Here is a 21768-nt window from a genome sequence, read left to right as displayed (position 1 = left end):
TTATTTAATTTAAGCTTAATTATATTTTTAGTTCAAATTTAGGGTATATATTTTTTTTTTCCCCAAATTTAAAACTTGTGTTTTTAGTCCAAAAATATCATAAATTACTATTCTGATCCTCAAATTTAAAATGTATCTTTTTAATTCCTTTAATTTAAAAAAAAATTGTTTTGACTGCTAAAAATATCATAAGTGATAGCAACAAATTGAGATGAACTAAAATAATATTTTTTGATGATTTGAAAACAAATGACACAAGTTTTAAATTTGAAGAAAAAAATATTTTATAATTATAAGGATTAAAAACACAAATTTAAATTTTAGGACTACAAAATATACATATTTTATATTTGAATGACTAAAAAATATTTAAATCTTTAATTTGTTAAAACTTTTAGTACAAGTCCCACATCCTGCTTAATATGTTTGTACTTTACACTGCTGAGTCCCACACCAGGTACTCAGTTTTGTAATGGTATAGTATTACTGAGTTAGAAAAAGACACATGCAACTTGTTTACAATATACACACTGCAAGTCCCACATTGGTAAATGGACTGTGTCACATGATTAAATTTCCTCTGCCTTTCTCACGTTTATTTCATCACCATTAACCAAACTTAAGTAATTTTACAACAGTTAAATCCAATATTCTTTGGTCGATTTTGAATGTTTAATAGTTATATCTAAAGGTGAAATCGGGAGCTAACTACTAACTTTTTTTGAAATTAAAATCAGCCAAATTAAACACATTAAGGGAGACATAAATACTCGTACAAAAGAGACACCTCCAAAGAACTACATTATTTTTTTCAATAAGATTAACAAGTGAAAGTTTGGTACTTAATAAACATCCAACTTTCACATTGAAAGAAATATGCTTTATATAATTGGTAATGGCGCTTAATATTGAGTCACCATTGTGCAGTTAATTTATTTCACAACAAAAAAAATATGATTAAATTTAATTTATTAAAAATTATAATTTCACTATTCCTTCTCGTATATTACATCAAAAAATTGAATCTTATATAATGAAAACTCGGTGAAAAAGAACAAAAGATTAGTCATCATAACAAAGTCATGCATCGAGTTACATAATGAATATAATAAATTATTTATGAAAGAAATTATACTTCAATATTTAAGCCCCAATTTAAATGATCATCCAGAAATGCCTCAATTTATACTTTGATTAATGAAGCATGTCAACCAGTACCTTATATTATGCTTGAATGTAGAAACTCAAATTGAAAGGTAAGTATCGAACTCAATTGCAAGTTCAATTATAAAAAACAAAATATTTGGACTGAGTTGGTGGGGTGTGCCAGACCCAAGTTGTAGTGCAACGCATAGGCAACACATGAGAGGCCCAGTAGCAAGCTACTGTGATGGACTCTCCCCCTTAAAAAATAAATTTAATATCGTGTGGACCAATGACCCACATATCAGATATTAAACTGATAAGAACAGATACTACACTTGATCTTAGCCAAAAGGCCGAGAAAGGTATGCTTTTCTCACTCACTTGCTGCTTCTTTTATTCTCAATTCCACTTGGCATATTCTTGTTTCTCAGCAGTGTGGGACTTGGACATGAGCAATTTAACCCTCGTCATCAGTCATCAGCACCATCTGCAACAACTTAAATAAACCTTTTGAATGATAGAATGAGATGAGTGAAAAACAACAAAACTACACAATTTCTCTTCCTTCTGTCACCTCAATCCAATTATATCATAGCCACACTCTTTGTCTTGACATTTGCAAGAATATATATATATATATATAATATATATATATATATATATATATTCAACAACAGTACTTCTGCATTATTCATTTCATGATTAGAAATATTAGTGAACAAATATAAAGGTGTTCTATTCTGAATGCAGTACTTTATTATAACTCAACTACAAGAAATTCAGAAGACATCATGCATTTTAATTTCACTGTGCACAACCTTCTAGATGCTAAACAACTATGTCCACTAAGAGTCTTTGCTTGCATATGTGCTTCTCTTTCAACGTATTAACATCAACATGCAATTTTCTTCATATACTATATATTTCATGTATAAATAATATTACATGTTGCAGGCTTTGCTTAATCTTGTGTCGTGGCATTTGGGACTTTTATATTTTAATTTCCAAAAACTTTATAAAAACAAATCAATTAAAACCCTTGTTAGGATGATTTATACTTATCAATAAGTTAATATTTTGCACATAAAAAAGTTGATGAAGCTAAAAATACAATGAATTATAAGAAAATAGTAAAATAAAAAACAGCAAAAACAAATCAATTATATAATCTATTCAAACAATATATAAATAGGTATTTTTAAACATATAAATTATATTTATATTTATAATAAATAGTTTATATTATGACAAATATTATTTTAATCATTTTATTTTATTTTGAAAGATTTGTAAAATTTAATTTACAAATGAATGTGATAAATGCAAATTAATTATCGAATCTGATTTTTCTTGTATTTTAAATCTTTTCATCCATACTTGCATTCAACATAACTAGATGATCTTTAAAATCTCACTAAAAACCCTTCAAAAAGTTGATGGCTGGTTAAAAAAACATAACATGACTCATCATGCAAGTTCATTTGGAACTTGAAAGCCATCTTATATTCCTCCCCTTCCCTGTCTGAGTAGTATATATATTGGAATTTGGTTCGAAAAAATCTTGTTTCTTTCTAACTTGGTTTTCCCCCTCATTTGTTCTTTTTTACATTTATAACCACTTTGTCCAAGGATTATATAATCTATGTCTCGATCAAACAAGTTTATCATTAGTTTATCTCGTGTAGAGGAAAAACCTTGTCACAATGATTTAAGCAAAATTAGATTAGGAACACATGTGGAGCCACACACATGAATATAGTCTTATTTTACATATCATGACAATTGTCTCATTCCCTAGCCACTCACCTGACACCTAACACTCTCACCAGGAGAAGATACACTTAGACGTGTCAAGACAATAATGTCATGCCAAATACACCCATGCACACATCAAAAAAATTGGAGCTCACAAACCTCACATGTTCCCAAGGTCATGAATCTCCAAGATTAGAAGGGAACCTTCCTTGTCTTGTATTTCATATCGATATCCGTCAAAAATACTATGCACGTGAAGCATGTCGTATGCATGACTCGATGCAAGACTCAACATCACACACTTATCACATAATCATATATCCAATGGTCATTTCATCATGACTAGGCATGCATACCCAGTTTTTCAGCCCAATTAAGCCCTCGACTTAAACTTCACTTCACATAGCATCAGATGGTTGATACATAAGCACGAAATCACTTGTTAATACCTCAATTATCAAATCAATCCTAACTAAACACTTGATCCATCACTTAACTATTCTCACTTTACCATTAAATTCCAAGGATCATGTTTCTAAGCTAGACACCATCAAATATCTCAAAACCAAGAGGTACAAGTCCTTAACCATTCTCGGGATGGCACTTGGCGAGGCTCACGATCAATTAGTGCCAAACTCATATAGAGCACATGTTGCTCTATGGAGGTTCCATGTCTGACGTGACCATGCTCACATTTGATGACTTAACCATAGAGAACTCCTAGAGCTATCACGCACAACATGGTCAACACCATGACTGACACATGGCCATAAAGTGCAACCTATGCTCTTTAAATCTCTTATGCCTGGTGCTATCTAGTTGGCTTCCAACGCAACATTAGTTTGCATACACCTGCGTGAAAATCACAAAAGTTTGACGTTTGAATTTCTCACTCTAATTAAAAGTCATGATTAAAGCCTAAATTTACTCATTTATGCCATCAATACTTAAAACATACATCAATTACACAATTCTTATACAATTACATCAATTTCTAAATTGCTTTATAAAAAGGGTTTCTAACAAGAACTATAAGGTTACTTAAAAGGAACTCGATTACAGGCAAAATTTACATCAAATCATAACAATAGAGAAATGTTAATGACATATCATTAGCAAATTCATCAAACACAATCAAACATTGGGGCTCCAAAAGTTCCCTTGCAAAACAACAAGGGATTAAGTGTTAATCTCACTTCCCAATTGTTTTTCCACACCTTTGAGCGAGATAATTCATTATCCTCTTTAACTTGAACGACACTGGAAGATGAACAAGGATCTCCAAGAGGCTCTTGAGTTTTTGAGAAAGAGAGTACCGTAAGAGTTTGAGGAGCATAAAATAAGAGAATTGACTGTCAATCCCCCTTCTATAACTCTTAACTAGAACATAACTTCTTGGGTTAACGAGATTAACCTAGAGCCAAAGACATCCCTTTCTTCTTTATTAAATAATACAAATACAATTAAAACATTATTATTTTAAAATAACTCTTGTACATAATACTATATTTTCACAAAGCATTTTTTAATTAAATTAAATCACTTCTAATTATTTTAAAAGCCTAAACTATTTATTAAAGCACTTTTAATTAATTAAAACTGTATTTTAATATTTTTAAAAACTTTGGGTGTTACATTAAGCACAAGTTTGAGAATGGGTACTACTACATGATATAGATTGCATCTTGTTCGGTGTTTGGCAAACTCTCAAGAGATATTAGTCTTCATGTTCGAGGAAGAAAGCTCCTGGGCAAGAGAAAAAGTAGGTCAAATTACATTTTTTGTCACTCTATAATGTTTAACTTACAATTTTAGTCTTCCAACTTTATAAAATTTTCAATTTTGATTGCTTTATAAATGTAATGTTAGACATAACCTCTCATTAAATAAATAACATGATAAATAATATTTAATAATAGTTAAGAAAATTGTGATTTTATTTTTATTGTATTTTTATCTCATTTTGTCATTTTAAGAGATAAAAATAAACTAAAAGTAAAATTTAGCCAAACTATTATTAAATATCAATTGTTATGTTATTTTTTTAATATTAAATCATGACCTACATTACAATTTTAGGTGAATAAGTGAATATTCGATAAAAGAACCAAAATTATGGGTTATATAAAATTAGACAACTAAATTGCAATTTAAAGATTGGGAGGCTAAAATTGTAGAGCGGACATTGTAGGGAAATAAAAGTGAAATTTAACAAAATAAAAAAGAAATATTGATTGCATCCTTGATTGATTGGATGATATCTTAATGCATACAAAATAAAAATAATATTAATTACACGTATCTAATTTAACAAGAAATATATTAAAATACATTAGTTACAACTATCTAATTTAAGAAGAATTTGATTTAAATATATTAATAATCTAGTCATACTTTATACTATCATTTAAATACAATTGATAATGAACTTATAAGTTACAATTGTTAATGAACCATGTTCAAGTGGACACTTCTTATGATACGATATGGTCCAAGGGTATCCCTCCTAAGGTACAAGTTTTAGTGTGGTAGTTGGAAGCGGATAAGTTACCTACCGGGGATAACCTCCTTTTGAGAGGGGTCAGTCTGGAAGGAAAAAATGGTTGTGTTTTTTGTGAAGAGGGGTTGGAGTCCAGCAAGCATTTGTTCCTCTTGTGTCCAGAGGCTTATGCTGTGTGGGTCAGATTATACGCTTGGTGGGGAGTGTCAGTGGTGGTTATAAACGATCTTAGGGGTTTTTATCATCAATATATGGGATTGGTGAGTGACAATAAGGGTATTAAGTGAGTTTGGTCCTTTGTTTGGTTTGCAGGTATATGGCAGTTATGGAAGGCTCGAAATGAGAACATTTTCAAAGGAAAACTCTTTAAGGTGGAAGAAATCATGTTCATGGCTCAGCTGAGAACGTGGGAGTGGTGTATGGCTGCTAGAATGGTGTCTTCTTCTTTTCCAGAATGGTTGATGAACCCCTTGTCCTGTGCAAGTGTCCCATAAGTTTTGTTTGTTTTTGTTGTTTTTTTTTCTTCTTATTTTAGGGACATCTTGTTTTTAATTATGTTTTGCACTTCTTGTGCATAATTTTCTTGTGATTAATAAATTCTTGGCTTATAAAAAAAAACCATAGTGGTTAGATACTTACACTTATACATTTTGAAGACAAATTATTTAAAGTGAAATCTACATTCAGTCCTATATGAAAAATTTCTTCGTAACAGTGACATGTACAATATTGTGAACAGGGATAATTTCTAGCATGCAGTGAGTTATTCCGGAAAAAGTCTAACACAATAACAATTATAAAAAAAACAATAAATCTCCCTATTTGCAAGAATCAATAAGGAACATTAATAAAATAGGACAAAAATAGATAATTTAAATATACAAGAGATACAAATATTTTTAATATGAAAAGCTTCTCAATATAAAGATAAAAATCATGTATTACCCATAAAAAAAATCTACTATAATCAATAAATGATGCAAGAGAATTTTGAAAATATGCACTAAATAGTGCTTACGTTTATGAACAACAATATACAAGACTTATAATTTTTCGTTGCAATCTATTTGACATTTGTTGAAATAAAATCACTTGTGCATTTAAGAATGTTCGCGATTTTACGATGCAAATGAACTTAATTTACATGGATGCAGTTTTCTAAATTTGTTTCACTTTATTTTACAATCTTTTTCTATTTCCTATAATTTTTTTTATCCCGAAGCTTGTTAAATTAAGTTTGATGTGGGGTTTGTAAGAGAATTTTATGCTATGATGTGGAGTTTGTAAGAGAATTTTTTGCTATGAACACGCATGATTAACCATAAAGAGCTCCTAGAGCTATCACGCTCAACGTGGTCAACACCATGATTGACGCATGAGTCATAAAGAATAGTTTATGCTCTTTAGATCTCTTGTGCTTGGTGCTACCCAATTGGCATCTAACGCAACGTTAGTTTGCATACACTTGCAGAATGTGCAGAAATCACAAAAGTTTAAAGTTCTCATTTCTCACTCACTCTAATTAAAAATCATGGTTAAAGCCTATAAAATTACTCATTTATGCCATCAATACTCAAAGCATACATCAATTACACAATTTTTATACAATTACATCAATTTCTAAATTGCTCTATAACAAGGGTTTCTAATAGGAACTATAGGGTTACTCAAAAGGAACTCGATTCACATCAAACAAACACAATTTACATCAAATTGGAACAATAGAGAGATGTTAATGACATATTATCAACAAATTCATCAAACGCAATCAAGCATTGGGGCTCCCAAAGTCCCCTTGAAAAACAACAAGGGATTGTGAGTTAATCTCACTACCAATTGTTTTCCCACATCTTTGAGCGAGATAATTCACCATCCTCTTTAACTTGAAAAACACTAGAGGGTGAACGAAGATCTCCAAAAGGTTCTCAAACTTTAGAGAAAAGTATAAGTTTGTAGAGCATAAAATAAGAGATATGATGAATGTTAATCCCCCTTCTATATCTCTTAACTACAACATAACTTCTCGGGTTAAAGAGATTGACCTAGGTTCAAACATATCTCTTCCCTCTTTATTGAATAATACAAATATAATTAAAAAATATAATTTTAAAATAACTCTTGTACATAATACTATATTTTCACAAAACATTCTTTAATTAAATAAAAACACATTCAATTATTTTAAAAGCCTAAATTATTTATTAAAGCACATTTAATTAATTAAAAAATTATTTTAATATTTTAAAATTTTTTGGGTGTTACATTAAACACACATTTGAGAATGGGTATTATAGTATCATATAGATTGCATCCTATTTAGTGTTTGGCAAATTCTCAAAAGATATTAGTTTTCGTGTTCGAGGAAGGAAGTTCCTTGTCAAAAGAAAAAAGTAAGTCAAATTACATTTTTGGTCTCTCTATAATGTTTAATTTATAATTTGTCTTTTAATTTTATAAAATCTTCAATTTTGGTCGTTTTACAATTGTAATGTTAACCTCACATTAAATAAATGACATGATAAATAATATTTAATAATAGTTAGGAAAATTGCACTTTAATTTTTATTTTTATCTTATTTTCATCACATTTTATCATTTTATGAGATAAAAAGTGAACAAAAAGTACAATTCAGTCAAAATATTATTAAATATCAATTATTATGTTATTTACTTAATATTAAATGATCATGACCTAAGTTACAAACATGTGAATATTTGACAAGAGAACCAAAATTATGAGTTATATAAAATTGAAAAACTAAATTGAAAATTGAAAATTTAGAAGACTAAAATTGTGAATTAGACATTATAGAAGAATAAAAGTGAAATTTAAAAAATAAAAAAAATATTAATAGCATCCTTGATTGGTTGGATGATATTTTGATGCATACAAAATAAAAATCATATTAATTACACATATCTAATTTAATAAGGAATAATTAAAATACATTAATTATAACTATCTAATGATTTTTTATCCTTATAACTATCTAATTCAAGAAGAATTTACTTTAAATATATTAATAATATAATATCATTTAAATATAATTGTTAATGAATTTATATGTTAACATAATAATTAGATATTTATACTCATCCATTGTGAAAACAATTTATTTAACTAGAAATCCCCATTCAGTCTCTATATACAAAAAACTTTTGAATTAATTACAGTTACGGTACACTGCCAAGAGATAGGATAACCATGATAAGCAAAAAATGTTAATGCATAATAAAATCATTATTTTTTTATAATACTTATTTTCAAATTATATGTAAAATATTTTCTAGTTAATTGACATAATTAAAAAATTATATTGTTGATAAATGAAAATTAGGATGATTGAATTTGTGAAAAATTTTCCATTTTCATACATTTATACAAAATAATAAAAAAAATATTTATTGTTTTTATTTTCACTCTGCATTTCCTTGAATCAAATAACCCTTAAACAATCTAAGAACCTTGTTACAAAATTATCAACATTCCTGTTGTGTGTGTTATTCTTGTAAGCACCATCATAATTTCATGAATAGAAGGTATTACGAAGCCAAGAATTTTCATTGGTATTGACCCTAATGCATTTACCAGTCTAAGCTTCTTAGTCATCCAACCACCATGACCACTGATAATGTTGCAATTATTATTACTTTCTATTCCCTTCTTTCTCTCTATCATGGTACCTTTCAGAATCTATTAACAACAAAGAAACCATGAGTAGTGGCGCCGCATTTAAGGTTGCTGTGTTGGGAAGTGGAAGTAAGCACTTCATCTATGTGATCTTATTTTATTTTTGATTTTGGCTTTTAGTGAAATAATTTTGTTTAATAATAATTGAATGGTGGCAGTTTCAGGAGCCGTGTGTGCTTCAACTCTTGCCAGAAATGGGGTTTCTGTTACTCTCTTTGAGTCAGCTAGAGGCCCCGGTGGACGCATGTCTCAAAGAAGGTTCTTTTATTTATTTATTCTTATTTTTGGGATCCCCCACCATTTATTTTAATGGGGTTCTGGGGAATTATTGTTTTAACCATTGGGATCTGGGAATGACATCTTGAAAATGGTCAATTGATGCAGGTAGAACTTTTATATCATATCACTTGCTGAATTTTTCAATATCTTTCTGAAAGTTTTGTTTTTAATTGAAAAAGGAAAGAGATTTGGAATTTTCTGATTGTTCTGAATACGTGGAATTAGGAAGGTCTGTGGGGTCTTGAATTTTATAATTTGAGAAAACTTAAGGAGAAGACACATTGCTCTCACTGCTGTCAGATTTTACAATTGTTCAGATTGGTAGCATTAGCTTGTAACATGATCTCTGTATGAAATATCTATGTCAATTTTCGGTGTTTTAGTCCATGAGCTTGTTTAGAAGAGTTTTTAAGAACTTCTTTACTTAATATATAAAATATTTTTTGGTAGAGAAGATTTCAAAAATACTTTTAGGTTATAACCAAATAGAATTTATGTTATTTGAAGCAACTATTATATTTTATTGATTTTTTTATTTTATTTTGTTGTTTTCCTTTTGGGATACTTTTGTTGATTGTCATCATTTAGTCAAAGAATATGCACTGGTGTTTTGTGGTAGTTAGTATAGTTTAAGGCGTACCACAGTTACTATTGTTATATCCTCGCTAATTATACTGAAATTTCCTTCATTGGCTTGGTGGTAATTTGAAAGAGGGTCCTAAATTTTCTCAATTTCTGGAAATATAGAGAGAAAACTGAAGATGGGACGGAGCTGCATTTTGACCATGGTGCTCCATTTTTCTCAGTTAGCAAGTTTGAAGTGTTGCGTCTGGTTCAAGAGTGGGAATCAAGGGGTTTCTTAGCTGAGTGGAAAGAAAAGTTTGGCTCGTTTGATTTTCACACCCTTAAATTTAACAACATAGAGCAGGTTGACTAGTACTATTCATATGCTTAAATGGTTTTATGCAGTATAAATCTTGTATATTGATCACGCAGTGTTTCATACTTTCTTTTATACTAATGGATAGTGGTGTGGTGTCTATACTCAATTGGAACTTATTATCATGGTGTATCTTCCTCTACGTTGTTGGTCTCCCTCCATCATGTTTCTAAACAGTGTATTAATCTGGATTGGATTTATGAATATGTATCATTTGCATATACAATTGTCTTTTATAACAAGATTTCTATTTCGATTTATTACCCATTGGTCTGCATACTGCACACATAAAAGTTGTGTACTTTTAGTTTTCAGTTCTCGTTTGGCTCTATATGTACTTTATATGCAGTTTTCAGTTCGGTACTTCTACTGAAAAAAAAAATTACATTTTGTATGCACATATAAAAGTTGTGTTTCATGTTCTCATGACAAATGGAGATTTTTGGCACCACCTTAAAATTTAGATGTTACAAAAACAGATTTGCTGGGAAACTCATCATATTTTACTTCCAATTCAAAATGTTATGTACTTATTCCCATTATGTTCAAGACATGACTTGTAACAAAACCTTGTGTATATGAGATTACTTTTATATGAGTAGTTGTTTCTCTGACTGACTGGTATATCTTTTAGGAAGGATTAAGCAAGAGATATGTGGGTGTTCCAGGAATGAATTCTATATGCAAAGCATTATGCAATGAGAATGGTATATACTATATACTTAATTCTCTTTATTATTTAGAGTTTGTTTAGATACAAGTCTATAAGTGTTTTTGAAAGCTTCTCTACTGGAAATAAATTTTTATTTTTAACAGAGAAATTCTCATAAGTTCGTTTAGCTTATATCCAAATTAGCTCCTAGTATTGTTTGTTTAGAGTTGTTTGTATAAGAATTGTGTAATTGATGTATGCTTTAAGTATTGATGGCATAAATGAGTAAATTTAGGCTTTAAACATGACTTTTAATTAGGGCGAGAAGTTCAAACTTCAAACTTTTGTGATTTTCACGCAGGTGTATGCAAACTAATGTTGCGTTGGACGCCAACTAGATAACACTAGGCACCAAAGATTCAAAAAGCATAGGTTTCTCTTTATGGCCATGTGTTAGTCATGGTGTTGACCATGTTGTGCTTCATAGCTCTAGGAGCTCTCTATGGTTAAGTCATCAAATGTTAGCATGGTCACGTCAGACATGGAACCTCCATAGAGCAACATGTGCTCTATATGAGTTTGGCACTAATAATTGATTGTGAGCCTCGCCAAGCCCAAGAATGGTTGAGGACTTGTACTTCTTGGTTTTGAGATATTTGATGGTGTCTAGCTTAGAAACACGATCCTTGGTATTTAATGGTAAAGTGAGAATAGTTAAGTGATGGATCAAGTGCTTAGTTAGGACTGATTTGATAATTGAGGTATTAATAATTAAGTGATGTCGTGCTTATGTATCAACCATCTGATGCTACGTGATGTGAAGTTTAAGTCGAGGGCTTAATTGGGTTGAAAGACTAGGTATGCATGCCTAGTCATGATGAAATGACCATTGGATATATGATTATGTGATAAGTGTGTGATGTTGAGTCTTGCATCGAGTGATGCGTACGACATGCTTCACATGCACAGTATTTTTGACGGGTATCGATATGAAATACAAGACAAGGAAGGTTCCCTTCTAATCTTGGAGTCATGACCTTGGGAACATGTGAGGTTTGTGAGCCCCAGTTTTGTTTGATGTGTGCGTGGGTGTATTTAGCATGACATTATTGTCTTGACACGTTTAAGTGTATCTTCTCCTAGTGAGAGTGTTAGGTGTCAGGTGAGTGGCTAGGGAATGAGACAATTGTCGTGATATGTAAAATAAGACTATATTCATGTGTGTGGCTCCACATGTATTCCTAATCTAATTTTGCTTAAATCATTGTGACAAGGTTTTTCCTCTACACGAGATAAACTAATGATAAACTTGTTTAAACTAGACATAGATTATATAATCTTTGGACAAACTGGTTATAAATGTAAAAAAGAACAAATGAGGGGGAAAACCAAGTTAGAAAGAAACAAGATTTTTTGAACCAAATTCCAATATATATACTACTCAGACAAGGAAGGGGAGGAATATAAGATGGCTTTCAAGTTCCAAATGAACTTGCATGATGAGTCATGTTATGTTTTTTTAAACAACCATCAATTTTTTGAAGGGTTTTTAGTGAGATTTTAAAGATCATCTACTTATTTTGAATGCAAGTATGGATGAAAAGATTTAAAATACAAGAAAAATCATATTCGATAATTAATTTGCATTTATCACATTCATTTGTAAATTAAATTTTATAAATCTTTCAAAATAAAATAAAATGATTAAAATAATATTTGTCATAATATAAACTATTTATTATAAATATAAATATAATTTATGTTTAAAAATACCTATTTATATATTGTTTGAATAGATTATATAATTAATTTGTTTTTGCTGTTTTTTATTTTACTATTTTCTTATAATTCATTGTATTTTTAGCTTCATCAACTTTTTTATGTGCAAAATATTAACTTATTGATAAGTATAAATCATCCTAACAAGGGTTTTAATTGATTTTTTTTTATAAAGTTTTTGGAAATTAAAATATAAAAGTCCCAAATGCCACGACACAAGATTAAGCAAAGCCTGCAACATGTAATATTATTTATACATGAAATATATAGTATATGAAGAAAATTGCATGTTGATGTTAATACGTTGAAAGAGAAGCACATATGCAAGCAAAGACTCTTAGTGGACATAGTTGTTTAGCATCTAGAAGGTTGTGCACAGTGAAATTAAAATGCATGATGTCTTCTGAATTTCTTATAGTTGAGTTATAATAAAGTACTGCATTCAGAATAGAACACCTTTATATTTGTTCACTAATATTTCTAATCATGAAATGAATAATGCAGAAGTACTGTTATTGAATATATATATATATATATATATATATATATATATATATATATATATATATTCTTGCAAATGTCAAGACAAAGAGTGTGGCTATGATATAATTGGATTGAGGTGACAGAAGGAAGAGAAATTGTGTAGTTTTGTTGTTTTTCACTCATCTCATTCTATCATTCAAAAGGTTTATTTAAGTTGTTGCAGATGGTGCTGATGACTGATGACGAGGGTTAAATTGCTCATGTCCAAGTCCCACACTGCTGAGAAACAAGAATATGCCAAGTGGAATTGAGAATAAAAGAAGCAGCAAGTGAGTGAGAAAAGCATACCTTTCTCGGCCTTTTGGCTAAGATCAAGTGTAGTATCTGTTCTTATCAGTTTAATATCTGATATGTGGGTCATTGGTCCACACGATATTAAATTTATTTTTTAAGGGGGAGAGTCCATCACAGTAGCTTGCTACTGGGCCTCTCATGTGTTGCCTATGCGTTGCACTACAACTTGGGTCTGGCACACCCCACCAACTCAGTCCAAATATTTTGTTTTTTATAATTGAACTTGCAATTGAGTTCGATACTTACCTTTCAATTTGAGTTTCTACATTCAAGCATAATATAAGGTACTGGTTGACATGCTTCATTAATCAAAGTATAAATTGAGGCATTTCTGGATGATCATTTAAATTGGGGCTTAAATATTGAAGTATAATTTCTTTCATAAATAATTTATTATATTCATTATGTAACTCGATGCATGACTTTGTTATGATGACTAATCTTTTGTTCTTTTTCACCGAGTTTTCATTATATAAGATTCAATTTTTTGATGTAATATACGAGAAGGAATAGTGAAATTATAATTTTTAATAAATTAAATTTAATCATATTTTTTTTGTTGTGAAATAAATTAACTGCACAATGGTGACTCAATATTAAGCGCCATTACCAATTATATAAAGCATATTTCTTTCAATGTGAAAGTTGGATGTTTATTAAGTACCAAACTTTCACTTGTTAATCTTATTGAAAAAAATAATGTAGTTCTTTGGAGGTGTCTCTTTTGTACGAGTATTTATGTCTCCCTTAATGTGTTTAATTTGGCTGATTTTAATTTCAAAAAAAGTTAGTAGTTAGCTCCCGATTTCACCTTTAGATATAACTATTAAACATTCAAAATCGACCAAAGAATATTGGATTTAACTGTTGTAAAATTACTTAAGTTTGGTTAATGGTGATGAAATAAACGTGAGAAAGGCAGAGGAAATTTAATCATGTGACACAGTCCATTTACCAATGTGGGACTTGCAGTGTGTATATTGTAAACAAGTTGCATGTGTCTTTTTCTAACTCAGTAATACTATACCATTACAAAACTGAGTACCTGGTGTGGGACTCAGCAGTGTAAAGTACAAACATATTAAGCAGGATGTGGGACTTGTACTAAAAGTTTTAACAAATTAAAGATTTAAATATTTTTTAGTCATTCAAATATAAAATATGTATATTTTGTAGTCCTAAAATTTAAATTTGTGTTTTTAATCCTTATAATTATAAAATATTTTTTTCTTCAAATTTAAAACTTGTGTCATTTGTTTTCAAATCATCAAAAAATATTATTTTAGTTCATCTCAATTTGTTGCTATCACTTATGATATTTTTAGCAGTCAAAACAATTTTTTTTTAAATTAAAGGAATTAAAAAGATACATTTTAAATTTGAGGATCAGAATAGTAATTTATGATATTTTTGGACTAAAAACACAAGTTTTAAATTTGGGGAAAAAAAAAATATATACCCTAAATTTGAACTAAAAATATAATTAAGCTTAAATTAAATAATAAGCAACTATAACTTTCTAACTTTTTTATTACACTTTTTAGTTATCAATCTGTTTGGTTAAACTCCTTGACAAACACTTAGAAAAAAAAATGAAATAATTAATAAGTTTTTCTTCATAATCTAATTTGTAAATTTTTTCAAAATCTTAATTTTAGCTCATGCATAACTAGTTTTAGTGTGTGAAGAAACTTGTTTCATTTCATCTTCTTAAAAGGGTTTCACGCCACAAGTACATATATATATATATATATATATATATATATGTATGTATGTATGTATGTATGTATGTATGTATGTATGTATGTATGTATGTATGTATGTATGTATGTATGTATGTATGTATGTATGTATGTATGTATGTATGTATGTATATACGATGAGAGATTCCTTTTACTCTAGGAGTAAGTCTACCTAGACTTACTCCGTTCAATAACTCATGTTCTACATCAAATTTCAACGATCCAATCGTTCAATTTAAAGTTCTTAATGCATAGATCAAATCTGCAAATTTTTAAAATATTTGAAAAGCATTTGATACTTCATTTCATTAATTCAAATTGACGGATAATCATAAAATTATTTTATACATTGATTCAAGTGTGAATTTTGTTTTGCCAAAAATGGGAAAATATTATGATCCACCTAATGATACTTAAGTCCACTAATAATGTGATCAATATATTGGGTCTTGGGCACCTAACTCTGATCTATGTGAAAAATAGTATAGGCCTAAACTCAAGGCCTGTGATGAGAGGTGTCTAGGGTTAATTAAACAGCTTGGCTAGGTCTCCTTTGTCATCATGATAACAAATAATTACTCTCTATGTTTGCTTCATTGAAAATCCTAGAATATTTGAACGTGTGATCAAGCAAAGGAAGACTTGATTTCTTGTCTAAGGACTTGAACAATGCACAAAGAGGTACACCCAATCACATCTAATTTAAATCAGTGTTCTATATATATATATAAAGTGTGATTGGTTTTTTTGACATATTTTTCTTATAGTTTCAATTTGAAAGTGATGGTGGAAGTGGTGGTTCAACTAGCGAGAATGTCATTCTTGACATATTTGAATATGGAGGAATCAACCTCGATGAATATTATTATGATTGAAATTTAATCTATTTTTTTTCCTAATTGTAATTGCTAATGACTATTATATTACATTGTTAGACTTAAATATTATGTCATTTTGAATTTGGTTTCATGTGTAGTTTGGAAAATTTGCATCTTATATGTTATGACTTATGACATTATTAAGTGATGTTTAATTTAGAACGTTATAAAGTTATGGATATTATGTTGTTTCTTTAACATTATATAGTGTATTATATTAAAAGGATTATATATATTATTTAATTAAGTATCGATTCAACAACAGTTCAAATTTAGTTAAACTATTGAACCTTAAATCAATGTCTTCATTGATTTGATGATCAGTTCAATTTTTAAAATTTTGTGAAATGTCTCTTTTATTTACAAGTAATTGCAAGAAAAGAAATTTATATGAAATTCGCGTATAACACTTTGAACAAAACAAATTTGAATAAAACTACAAGGGATATTGTTAAGTCTCAATTATACTTCTTTTTAGATAGAAATTACTGAACAATTTCACTCACCCCATGCGCTCTTGCATAATAATTGTTCTCTTTTGATTCAATTTTTGTGTAAATATACCTAACTCAAAAATCATCTTATAATACCTTGATGCACCTCATTTTTTGTGCAAGTATTGAGTTGAAGAGTTGAGGTTGAAGACCCATAGGATTGGAAATTTAAGGAGCTAAGGAGAAGGAGAAGAGTACCCGCACCGGGCACAAGACTACCCGCGCCGGGCTTGTTCAAGACAAAGAGTAACACACTCTATAACTCATCACTGCATTGGGCGCAAGAGTCTTCGCGCCAGGCATGCCTTGAGACAAAGAGCAACCAAACTCTCTAAAAGACATCGCATTGGGTGCAAGAGTATCTGCGTTGGGCGTGTCTTGAGACATAGAGCATCTAAACTTTCTGGAAGACCCTGTGCAGGGCGTGAAGCATAACGCGCTGGGCGTGTTAATCTTATCCTGACTCACCCAACTCATATTTGATCAAATCTTTGAGGATTCTCCCCTCATTCACACATTGGGCGACTTTTAGGAGTTGTGGAAGGGATTCCTGGTGCTTGGGACCGTTCGTGTGTGGGACTTTCCTTTGGTTCTTCCATCTCATCTTTCATCTCTATTTTTATTTCACCCTAATTGTTTTGAGCGGTTTCACCCATTATTGTGTGGGGTTAGATGTAACCAACGTAACTATTATGTAATCTTCATTTGATTAATGATATATATATATATATATATATATATATATATATATATATATATATATGTTGTTCATTCATTGTTGTGTTATGTTTCTATTCTTAATGCTTGCTTTGGATTGATTCTCCTTTGCTTGATATAAAGTCCATTTGGTATTGGAAAATAGCCTTTGAAACTAGCTCTGAAACAAAATACCTAGTGGGAAATGTATATAGGAATGGAGCTTGGCCCATTAGTAGTCTTAAACCCTAACCCGTAATGCAGGTATATATATTAGATACTCAAGGAATTGATATTCACTATATGCACCTAGGCTCTTGCTCTAATGGATTAGGTTTGAGTAAACCTATGGGTTGACTAGGCAATGAATGTAACAAGAGAACAAAGATTCATCAGTGTGAAGTTCGGTAATATCTGACCCCATAATCTTACAAAATCACAATACCATTTCTATTCCTTCCACACACATACAAATAGTTTTATAGTTTTAAAATTCCAACAAGTCATAACCTTTACTTCAATTGCATGACAATCTATGAAAAATTGGAATTATTATTTAGTCATAAATAGTCATTAAATGCTTGTTTTACCTAACTAGTCCCTGTGGATACGATTTAAATTTACTACTTGTACGGCTGATATACTTGCCGTGTTTGAGTCCGTTGTTAGAGTTAAAATGATTTATAACAAGAACAAAAGTTAATTTCAACGAAAATCTCAACAAATACTCAGCAAAACATTGATTTAAATTTATGATAGAGCAAATAAAAGAAATAATGCAAAATTAATAGGAAACTTTATATGAGAAAGAGATTGGATTCAAATGTACTTTCTAACTCTTTCATCTTCATTAAATAAATATGATTCCAATTTGATTACTTCCACGTTCATTAAATAAGTCAACCAGATCCCTTAAAATTGAGTTCTAAAATAATTAATCCTAAACATGATTCCTCTATGATTTAAGATTAACACCTTGCATTAAGAACAACAACTCGAACAATAGTGGCTAACAAAATGAAGTTTATTCCTAGAACAAGAGATTGTTAGGTGTGTGATTCAGTTCAGGCGTTTGAAAATGTATCCCAACAAAGTTCAAAAACCAAAGATCCTAAAACGGGTGATCAAACCGGATTAAACATTAAAATAAGAATCAAACACAAGTAATGGAACTGAACATCATATACATTGTTGAGATTTCCGTTGAAACACTTTTGTTAATATTTGTAAATTCGTTTAATTCTATCAACGGTCTCAAACACGGCAAGTATATCGGCCGTTCAAGTAGTAAAAATATCGTATCCATAGGGATTAGAAGGTAATATAAGCATTTATTGACTATTCGTGACTAAAGAATAATTCCAATTTCATAGTTTGTGCAGTGAATTCAAAGTTGTGACTATTGGAATGAAAGCTATAAATAAATATTGTTTTGTGAGTGGAAAAGATAAGGAATGGTATTGTGGTATTGTGAGGTTGTGGGGGTCAGATTTCACCAAACGTAACACTAATGTATCCTTAATCTCTTGTTGAATTCATTGCTTAGTCAACCTAAGAGTTTACTCAAACCTAATCCCTTAGAGAAAGAGCCTAGATGCGGATATTGAATATCAATCCCTTGAGTACCCAATATCTACAGCCGCATTACGGGCTAGGGTTTAAGACTACTAATGGGTGAAGCTCTATCCCTAGATACAATCACCACTAGGCATATGTTTCAGAACTAGTTTCAAAGGTTTTTTTCCAATACCCATGGAACCTTAAATCATGCAAAGGGTGATCAATCCAAAGCAAGCATTAAGAATAGAAACAAACACAACAAAGAATAAAACATGTATATATATCATTAAAACCGTAAAGATTACAATAGAGTACGTTGGTTACATCTAACCCCACAAAATGGGTGAAACCACTCACAACAATGAGGGCAAATACAAAATAGAGATGAAGGGGAAATGAAGAACCGAAGGAAAGATCCGCACACAGACGATCCCAAGCCCTGGGAATCCCTTCCGCAGCTCCTGGAGGCGCCCAATGTGAGAATGGGGGTTTCTCCCCCGAAAATGGCTTCAAATACGAGCCAGGGAGATCAGATTAGAGTTTTGCGCCTGGCGTGTAAGTCTTCGCGCCCGGCGCATACTCTTCTGAGCACTTTCTGCCTCAGTGTAAGCCCGGCGCAATTTCCTTTTACGCCCGGCGCGATGTCTTCCAGAGAGTTTCAAGCACTCTCTGTCTCGACCACGCCCGGCGCGTGTATTCTCTCGCCCGGCGCCATGGCTTCCAGGCTCTGTTCTTACCAAGCCCGGCGCGAGTCATCTTGCGCCTGGCGCAATTTCTTCTCTGCTCCTTAGCCTCTTTAGTTTCCAATCCTATGGATCTTCAATCCACAAGTCCCTAGCTCAATACCTGCACAAAAAATGAGGTGTATTAAGGTATTGTTAGCTAAATTTGGGTTAGTTATATCTGCACACAAAATGAACCAAAAAGAGAACAATTATATTGCAATGGTTCAAAGGATGAGTGGAATTTGTTCAATAAGTCACATCCAAAAAGAGGTAAAATTGAGACTTAACATACATCTAAGAAGAAACAGAGTTAGTAGTTACAATGAATCCAATCCAAGAGAAACTAGCCACTCATGGTGAGGGCATACCAAATACAAAGAAGAAATTACACAATAGAAGAAGAAATAAAAATGGATTCTCATTCCCAAGCAATCCAATATTCAAATATGATCTTCACGCTCTTTCTCTTAGGGTTTCTCTCTTTCTATTTCTGTATATCCCCTTCTTTCTTTACCTCACTATTTATATCCTACGTGCAAAACAAAGGCAAAAAAACTTAAATTTAGTTCTGACACTACAACTTCACATTCACCGCTTTAACGCTGGAAGCTCCTTCAAGTTGAAGTAGTCTTCCAAGCTAGAGCATTGCGCTGGGTGCTGGTCTCTCCTTCTGTCTTTCAAAGAGTTGGCTCTGCAGCTCCAGCTTTAACGCTGGAAGCTCCTTTAGGTTGAAGTAGTCTTTTGCCCTCATAAACATAACCTATTGAAGGTTTTTCATGTCCAATTACAAATCTTAGCATTCGAATAATAGGAGCCACGAGTTTAGCAATTGTACAACAATCATTCCAACATTTATCATCCAAAATGATACCGCTAACAATGTTGCTTGCGTTATTTCATACTAATCTATGGCTAATAAATTGTTTGTCCACCACCAAAGCTTGCAACAAATATTTATGATCATATATATTTTTCAATGTGATAAAAGTAGTAGGTTACTTGCAAACTGAGTCACTCCTCAACACACAAATTCTTTTAACTTTTTCTTCCATAGCCAATATAAGAATATCATACGATTGTACACAAATACAATTACCTTTGAAGCTTTTGAGGCAAGCTATGCAACATGTTGCATACTACAAATATCTCCCAACAAAGAGATAAAATATAAATCTATCTCCTATTATATAGATGAGATATAAGTTTATTTCTTAGGAAAAAGTAGAAATACACACACACACACATATATATATATATATTTGCAAAAAACAACGATGTTGAACAATTAGCATATATGCATGTGCGTAATTATATTCACAAGTCAACAACTAGAAGATCTGATCACCTACTTTTTCATCAAGCTCGAAAGTAACTCTTAATTATAATCGAGCAAGATTTCAATCTAACAACTGCAAAATCGTTCGATCTCTTCTTTGTCACTCAATCCAAAGTTCTTCACTAGGTGATGTGTCTCTTGATCCTCAATCTCACAATAAATAAATAACATGTTTACTTCTCCTTGGCCAAATCTAGAAGGAAATATTTGTTTGTGAGAAGTTGTAGAGTCCAACTATATTTTGAACCTTTTAAGGAAAAAGCAAGGTCACCCAATCAAAAGTTTGTCAAGGTGTAAAAAGATGGTAAAACAAAGCAATCAACAAAGGTAGCTCTAGGTGGATGCATAATTTTTGAAAATTACTTGCAAACACAACGCCCAAATCACTAAGTATTTTAGCAAAACATAACAATATGAGAAAGAGATAATATATATATATATATATATATATATATATATATATATGTGTGTGTGTGTGTGTGTGTGTGTGTGTGTATAGGAGGGATCCTTTTATTCCAAGAGTAAGTCTACCTAGACTTATTCCGTTCAATAACTCATGTTCTACATCAAATTTCAACGATCCAACCGTTCAATTTAAAGTTCTTAATGCATAGATCAAATATGTACATTTTTAGAAAATTTAAAAATCATTTGATACTTCATTTCATTAATTTGAATCAATGTATAAAATAATTTTATGATTATCCGTCCATTTGAATTAATGAAATGAAGTATCAAATGATTTTCAAATTTTCTAA

At 30.8% G+C, this 21768-nt stretch overlaps 1 protein-coding gene and 2 non-coding genes across 3 annotated transcripts; 2 read left to right on the top strand and 1 right to left on the bottom strand.

Annotated features, from left to right (window-relative positions):
• Positions 1-1316: 1316 nt before the first annotated feature.
• Positions 1317-1512, bottom strand: LOC145952951 (U2 spliceosomal RNA). The gene has a single exon (XR_014430456.1). It is a non-coding gene; the product is annotated as a U2 spliceosomal RNA (small nuclear RNA).
• A 7341-nt stretch (positions 1513-8853) lies between these two features.
• On the top strand, positions 8854-13764 carry LOC145952797 (uncharacterized). Its single transcript, XM_083065792.1, has 5 exons — positions 8854-9161; positions 9251-9350; positions 10119-10299; positions 10946-11018; positions 13449-13764. The coding sequence occupies exons 1-5, from the start codon at positions 9116-9118 to the stop codon at positions 13463-13465; spliced, it is 417 nt and encodes a 138-aa protein (XP_082921918.1). The 5' UTR covers positions 8854-9115; the 3' UTR covers positions 13466-13764.
• Positions 13570-13765, top strand: LOC145952950 (U2 spliceosomal RNA). The gene has a single exon (XR_014430455.1). It is a non-coding gene; the product is annotated as a U2 spliceosomal RNA (small nuclear RNA).
• The last annotated feature ends 8003 nt before the right edge of the window (positions 13766-21768 follow it).

This window comes from Cajanus cajan, chromosome 10, assembly GCF_000230855.2.
Source record: "Cajanus cajan strain Asha chromosome 10, NIPB_CcT2T_4, whole genome shotgun sequence".
NCBI classification, from domain to species: domain Eukaryota; kingdom Viridiplantae; phylum Streptophyta; class Magnoliopsida; order Fabales; family Fabaceae; genus Cajanus; species Cajanus cajan.
The sequence above is the reverse complement of the archived record's forward strand: the minus strand, read 5'-3'. Positions and strand labels throughout refer to the sequence as shown.